This window comes from Excalfactoria chinensis, chromosome 4, assembly GCF_039878825.1.
Source record: "Excalfactoria chinensis isolate bCotChi1 chromosome 4, bCotChi1.hap2, whole genome shotgun sequence".
NCBI classification, from domain to species: domain Eukaryota; kingdom Metazoa; phylum Chordata; class Aves; order Galliformes; family Phasianidae; genus Excalfactoria; species Excalfactoria chinensis.
Window position 1 is genome coordinate 81550613 of NC_092828.1, and position 7000 is coordinate 81557612.

The 7000-nt window shown below is 51.5% G+C and overlaps 2 protein-coding genes across 2 annotated transcripts; one reads left to right on the forward strand and one right to left on the reverse strand.

Moving 5' to 3' along the window:
- Positions 1–52: 52 nt before the first annotated feature.
- LOC140251312 (START domain-containing protein 10-like) lies at positions 53–2292 on the forward strand. Its single transcript, XM_072334901.1, has 6 exons — positions 53–211; positions 300–447; positions 768–871; positions 1112–1229; positions 1455–1507; positions 2071–2292. The coding sequence occupies exons 1-6, from the start codon at positions 68–70 to the stop codon at positions 2290–2292; spliced, it is 789 nt and encodes a 262-aa protein (XP_072191002.1). The 5' UTR covers positions 53–67.
- A 422-nt stretch (positions 2293–2714) lies between these two features.
- Positions 2715–6917, reverse strand: PDZD11 (PDZ domain containing 11). The gene is made up of 6 exons (XM_072334902.1): positions 6777–6917; positions 6609–6692; positions 6204–6260; positions 5781–5879; positions 5553–5613; positions 2715–4752 (listed from the first exon to the last, which is right to left on the reverse strand). Exons 1-6 carry the CDS (start codon positions 6861–6863, stop codon positions 4718–4720), a joined length of 423 nt encoding a protein of 140 aa, XP_072191003.1. The 5' UTR covers positions 6864–6917; the 3' UTR covers positions 2715–4717.
- Positions 6918–7000: the final 83 nt, after the last annotated feature.

Here is a 7000-nt window from a genome sequence, read left to right on the forward strand (position 1 = left end):
CTGCTCTGGCCGGCCCCTGGGTGTTGTCAGACCGGAGCTGGGTGGCACTGTCCTGTTGCTGGGCTGCATGGAGCAGGCGCAGGTGCCCGATGCCGCTGCGTTCCGTGCCTTCAGGCAGCGTTGCCAGGCTGGCAGCTGGCAGCAGGACCGCGGTGGGCTCGCTGTGAGCCTCCAACTGCCACCGCCTGGCTGTGCCGTACACCAGCTCAAGGTGAGGGCAGGGTGGGGGGGGGGGGGAAGTAGCACCAGGCTGGGTGGTTGGATTCAGAGCTGTTCTGAGCTCCCAGTGCTCCCTGCAGTGCCGCATCAATGTCCCGGATGTGCCAGCAGAGACTATGTATGACGTGCTGCATGACAGCGAGTATCGCCGAGAGTGGGACACCAACGTCATCGACACGCATGACATAGCCCAGGTGGCTGTCAACGCTGATGTGGGCTACTATGCCTGTGAGTGGAGGGGGCTGAGGGCTGGGGTGGTGCTGGCCTTCTTTTGCCAAAGCCTTGGTCTGTGTTCAGCAAGGTACCCCTGTGACCAGCCTGCCTGGCAGGAGGGACGTAATTTGGGGTGCAGGGTGCAGCTCAGAACTGCTGCTATGTGAGCTAGGTTGCTGAGGGAGAGGAGTGGTGCTGCTTGAAGGTACTGAGATAGCAAAGCAAGGTTGGGGGGTTGCTTGGGCAATGCAGGAACCTCTTAAGGGGCTGCTGAGCTCCATAGTCCCTGTGCAGTGCTTAGGCAGGGGAAGCAACTTCCTCCCTTCCTCATCCAGGGCGATGTCCAAAACCCTTAAAGAACAGGGACGTGGTGATGCTGCGAGCCTGGCAGGTGGAGGATGGGTATCACACTATTATCAACTTCTCCGTCAAACATCCGGTGAGTGAGGAACAGGCTGGGCTAGAAGGCTGCCCTGTTACAGAATCCCACCTATGTTTGGGGATAAATTGGAACTCTCAGAGCCCATTGCAATTAGCTTCCTTGCTCCTGGATGAGATCCCAGGTGGAGGCAGCTGTTCTAGCCTGGTTGTTGCTCTGTGAGTTTAGTGCTAGACCTGAGAGAGGGAGAGGGCAGGGAGCATGGAAGCCAGCATCTGACTGCCTGGTGTGTCTGCACAGAAATACCCTCCACGTAAGGACCTGGTAAGGGCAGTCTGTCTCCTAACGGGATACCTGGTGCATTCAACTGGGCCCAACAGCTGCAGCCTCACCTACCTGGCTCAGGTGGATCCAAAAGGTAACTGGTGCTGCTGGGCTTGTGGTGTGGTGATGTAAATTCTGATCACAGTGGAAAGCTGGCTCATAAGCCAGGAGTGCATCTGCATTACATGGCACTACTCTGTTCCAGACCTACTGGTTAACGCTAATGCCACAGCTTGCTATCAGAGCTGTTGGTTACTTGGTAGAAATAAAGCCATTTTCTGGCACAATAACTTCTGATTTTCTCCCCAACATTTATTAGGGTCATTGCCAAAGTGGGTTGTGAATAAAGCCTCGCAGTACCTGGTGCCACAGGTAAGTGAAGCATTTCTATGGTGTGTATGCCAAGAGCCACCCCACTGCACTGGCTGGAGCAAAGGGCTGTAGAGAGTGGGTGTCCCTGGGCAATGGAGCTGCACTAGGAATGTGCATCGTGGCTCACCTCAGTGTGACATTGCATTCTGTCAGCCTTACCAGTCCCGACAGCTGACTGATTCATATCCGAAGCCAGAGGGAGGTGAATAATGCCACTATTCCGGTTTCCACTTGTGCAGTGTCCTCCCTTACCTCTGCTGTTCATGTGACATCTGAACAGGACCTCAAGGCTCGGGAGTTTTTGGAGCTCCTGAACCAAGCAGCAGAACAGACAGAGGATTTCTGTGCCTTGACAATGTATAGGAAGTTTGATTTCACTTTCCTAAAGCAGCTGTCATTAGGGGATCTGAGCAATTAGATGTCCTACAAGGGAGTTAAAAATTGGCCTTTCCTGAGCTCCTCTGCAGATAGAAATGGAGTAGCTGTCAGTAGTGCCCAGATTGCCAAGAGTTCTTATAAGCTGCCATAGTTGTTTCCCAGTGTGCTTCCTTGCTTTTGATCAGATGTTAAAGAAACTGCACAAGGCCTGTGTGCAGTACCCTGCCTGGAAGCAGCAGCACAACGTAAACGTGAAGCCCTGGCTGTACCCTGAGCAGAACAAGCTTCCCGTGCTGGCGCTGTCAGAGCTGGCACTGCAGCGTGCTGCGTCGTTGGAGAACATCGATGAGAGCAACCTGGCTGAAGAGAAGGATGAGAGCAGTGACCGTGGTGCTTTGGAGAACTGATGTTGCTCAGGCTTGTCTAGTGGTTTACTTACAATAAGGAGAGAAAGTTTTTTACTTAAAGAAGAAATCCTCATGTTTGTAGCCTTTTCTCATGAACCGGCTCATGAGCTGCGTGGCTCCTGGCTTGCTGGCCCTGCTTAGTGCAAGGCACAAGGGCTTGACAGTCCTGACCTGGTAATGTCATGCTCTGGAAGAATTCATACTGTGTGTTTCTCAGGTGAAAGCCGCCCTCACTGAATACAGCTTGTTCTGGGCCTGTTGCTCCAAGGGGTCAAGTTACCTGCAGTGCCTCTTGCCAGGCTGCTCTACCAGCTGGTGAGTTACTCATTGACAAAGTGCTCTTTGCCTCTGTTCTGTGAGTGGCTGAAATACCTTGTGTTGCTGGAGCTGTTGTTTTCCCAAAGGGAATCAATAACTACCTGATGTTTCCCTCCACCTCTGAATGATGAAATAGACTGTGGTGACAAGTACAACCCATACTACCGCTCTGTCCATTAAAGGTTCTTAAGCCATGAATGGTCCTTGAAAAGAATCCACTCCTTCCTTGTTAACCCACAGCCAGTTGTGGGGGCTGCAGAAGCACCTGAGCAATTCAGAATATTAGCAGAGGAAGCTGCCCTGGGCTGGGCTGATTTTTCTGGAGCTCCTGTGAGGCTCTGAAGGATGAAAAGTTGGGAGCTGTATTTGCAGTCCTCTGTGTAGTGAGGTCAAAGTCCTCTTTGCTCCTGGGCAGTGTGGTTGTGCCAGAAGCCTGATGGGTGCAGTTGTTTGCTGTGCGTTCCACCAGGTAGAGCACAGGGGTGGCCTTGGGGCCAGGGATTGGCAAGTCTGAGCACAACACCAGGGGAAGACAGAGCAGCATGAAATGTTATCTTGTTCTAATTTGTAAAGCTGGTGTGAGACTGGAAGCATACGTGCTCTGCATCTAGAAGACCTTTGACTTTACCTCTCAGGGTGTTACAGTGGTTAGGCCTGGATGCTTATTTCCCTGGTAGAAAAACTGACTTTTTCATCTGAAAGTCTTTCCTAGCATTTTGAATCCTACTTCAGCTAAGCAAATCCAGCAGGCAGAGTTGAAGCTGCATTAGGACTTCTGCTCCTAGCTGTCTCAAGGGAGGTGATGCAGACAACTCCTTCTATTGCAGCCCTTCTTCTTTCTGGCAGCACTGAAATGCCACTCCAAACTAATCACAGGCTGACTTCCATCACAGTCAGAGGAAAAACACCCTTATAACAGGGCTGCACCTGGTATGGGTTCCCTGCATTTTTCCTGCAGGCTGTAAAGGTAATTGGAGCCGTGCATTTCCTTGGGGCAGTGCTGAGGGTGGCAACAAACCCTTCAGAGACCTCCTGAGTGAGAATAAGATGAAGTCTGGTTGCTGTACTAGTTTTATTATTTCAGTTATTATAGGAAGTGGAAAACACCGCGTAGAAAGCCACAGCAAGGGCTGTCCTAATACCATTCACAGTATGATACTATCCTACGTTTGTGCCCAGCTTTGTTGATAAACTGTAGTGTTTTCATCCGTGCCCTCCCAGCACAAGGCACAGCAGGGCTTTGTCCCCCTTCTCAGGTAGAACAGCTACCATATCACCATTTCAGCAGCAGGAGGGTGAACTGTCCCAGCAGGAGAGAACATACCCAAGGCAGAGGAAAAGTGAGCTTACCTCAAAGGGGCAGGGAGCACCTGAAAGGGATGGGGCTGTGCCAAGTGAAGGAAGCAGGTTCAGCAAGTGAAACTTTTAACAGTGCAAGCACCACATGTGAGGGAACCCGACTATGTGCTACTGCAGTTTAGAAACATGCTCTGAGCATCTTGGTCCTGTATCTCAGGGGTGGATAAGCAGCAACAAGGTACGCACGTGCCTTGGCAGACTAGTGCAGCTAGAGTTGTGCATTGAGTTTGACTGGCTTTTACTCCTGTTTGAGTAGCAAGCAAACCCAGTAGTGTAGAACAGAGGTAGAATAGTGGAGAAGGAAAGGACTTCATATCACCAGAGAAGTGAACAGGTTGATCTCTTAGAGAAGGCCATGCTCTGCTAAAGTGCACTCAGGCACTCCTGGCGTTACATCCTAACAACATGTACTGGAACCAGCAGTGCACTCCTTTTAAGTAAGTTATATCCTACTAGAATAGAAGCATAGTTCTGGCAGGACAAGCTGCCCCCTGGTACCCACTTTCATGCCAGCACCGCCAACTTGTTTCATCATCCAGTTCCAGGAGAACAGACTGAGGCCCCATCCATCTTCCAGCTAAATAGAATGTGGTGTTCCTTCAAGCAGGAAGCAGAGCTGATATCTGCGCAGTTGTGCCTCCAGTGACAACTGAAACTTAATAATTGTCATCTCAGATGTTGAGGAAAGGTAGTGGAGAGTTTCTTGCAGGACAGTTCCTCCAGAGAAGACACAGCAGACAGCTGACTATTAGTGAACAGTTCTTTCTTTCTGTCGCTGGTAATCTGGACAGGAAAAAGAAGGCAAGGCTGAAGGGACAGGAGAGCAGTTGCAAATAGTGAGGAGAAACTGGCCAAGATGTTACAAGAAAAACAAATTCTGCTTATACTTCATGAATAGATACAGTGTTTGCTGCCTTCATAGACAGCAGCTGGTTTTAAAATAGCACACCCCAGCTAGTTGTTTCAAGTTATTTCAGTGCTTGTTTTTAAAGTTATCTCTTCCCTTGCTGCTTATTTTTCTACAACTTAAATTTAAGGTCCAGTTTCCAATTTCATGAAGAATCCTTGTTTGGCTTCATTTAACCTTTCCTCATTCCTCCTTTCTTTCTTTGAGTACTTCTGGACATTATGGGTTCAGAAATCAATGGCTAAAAAGTTTTCCTCTCTTGGCAATATTTAAATATCCTTATAGAGACGGACTGAAAACACAGGCAGTGTCTATCTACCATCAGCATAGGTCCACTAGCAACAGAACTAGTTCCTGCGTTACTCGAGGATAAGCAGGTTCTCGTACACTTCCATGAGGAACCATCTCAGCTTTTAGCACTGTTTTCTTAAGTCCTGCTCTACGAGATACTATGCTTGAGCAGTTGAAGTTAATCCCCGCTGTTCTGACTTGATAACTTTTCTGATCCCCAAATCAAAGCCCAGTTTTTTCTGAGCTAAAACTGCTTGTGTGACAACACCTATGATTTCAGGCTCATCACTGCTAAGCCCAGGTGGATCAGCAGGGATGCAGAGCAGTCTGTTGACCCAGGAGAAATGGCGCTGGCTGACCAGATTTGGAGCTAGCAGGCACTTACTGTAAGGGAAGTAACGCACACGCATGGTGATTTCACGGGCTGTCTTCAGGATCTCCACAGCCTGAAAGCAGAAAGAGTTGATCAATGCCCAAACTGTTTTGGAGGATGGGAAACAGCGGTGCATCAGTTATGTAGTGCCCCCAGCTGAGCTGGTGAAGAAGGTGTATGCAGCACTTCCCCTCTTCCTGCTTGGGAGGAGAGCACGTGCTGGGAAGCAAGAGTACTCACCTTGCTGTGCTCGATGTCCTGGAAATCCACATCATTTACAGACAGCACCTGATCTCCTTCCTGCAGCCCAGCTCTGTGTGCATCTGAGTCAGGGATCACCTGCAAAAGGCAAAGCAGATGCAGCAGTGCTGACACTATGGTCAGTACCACGGGTCTGAGAGCTTGCATGATGTGCCCGTGCAGTGTGTTCACATAGGGTGGGGATCACGTGGAGAAGAGGGACTACAGTGCTCCCCGTAGGCAAGGGAAGGGTAAGCAAATGGTGCCGCATTGCCTGCGTGCTACCTGGAAAGCGGCAGATTACAGCTCTGAGTCTGGAGATTCATATAAGGGCAGATGACAGCCTCCAAACACACCCAGCTGGCTCAGCAACACCCAAAGGAACAGACAGAACACGAAGGAGGAAGGAGAGCACAAACACACCTTAGAGATGAAGATCCCCAGCTGTGAGGCCTTTCCTCCCCGGATATTGAAGCCCAGCTGTGAAACAAACCAAGTCAGCAGTGAAACATCACTTCCATAGCAACCCCACCCCCAATGCCCACAGGGCTGTTCCCTCCTGCTCCTCACACGACATTGCCATTCCCTACAGCTTTCTCCCTCCTCTACACACAGCAGGGTAGCAGTCCCCCTCACCTCCCCCAGGCCCCAGCACCATACTGACCACCCAGGGTTACCCTTTACGTGCTGTCTTGCACTCAGAGCTTATCACGCCCTCACAGCTTTGCCAACGTAGGGGAAAACAACGTGAGTTCAACAGGAAATAAAGACAACAACGAGGCGCAGAGTGACCCGGGCAGGGCCGCAGCGGGGTCCCGCAGCACTCACTTGAGCCCCGGGCGGCTTCTTAAGGACGACGGTGCGGGGCAGGAACTGGGTGAGCTCGTTGTTGTAGTCGGGGTGGTAAACCCTCTGCAAAACAAAGCGGCGGGCCTGAGGCGTTGCCCCCCAACCGAGCCCCACCGAGCCGGAATCCCCCTCGGAGCCTTCCCTCACCTCATGTGGCGGCACCCAGGCGGGCGGGCTCTCGTAGGGCGGCAGGAAGACCACCGGGAAATCATCGTACGGCAGCCGGCCCTCCATGCCGCCTCCCGGCCGTGCCGCGCCCTTTCAGCCTCCCTCGGCCCCTCCTCTCGCGCGGCGCCGCGCGCGGTGATGACGCAGAGCTCCGTGATTGGCGGCGCGGCGCGCGGCAGCGGTTTGAACGCGGACGGTTGTGG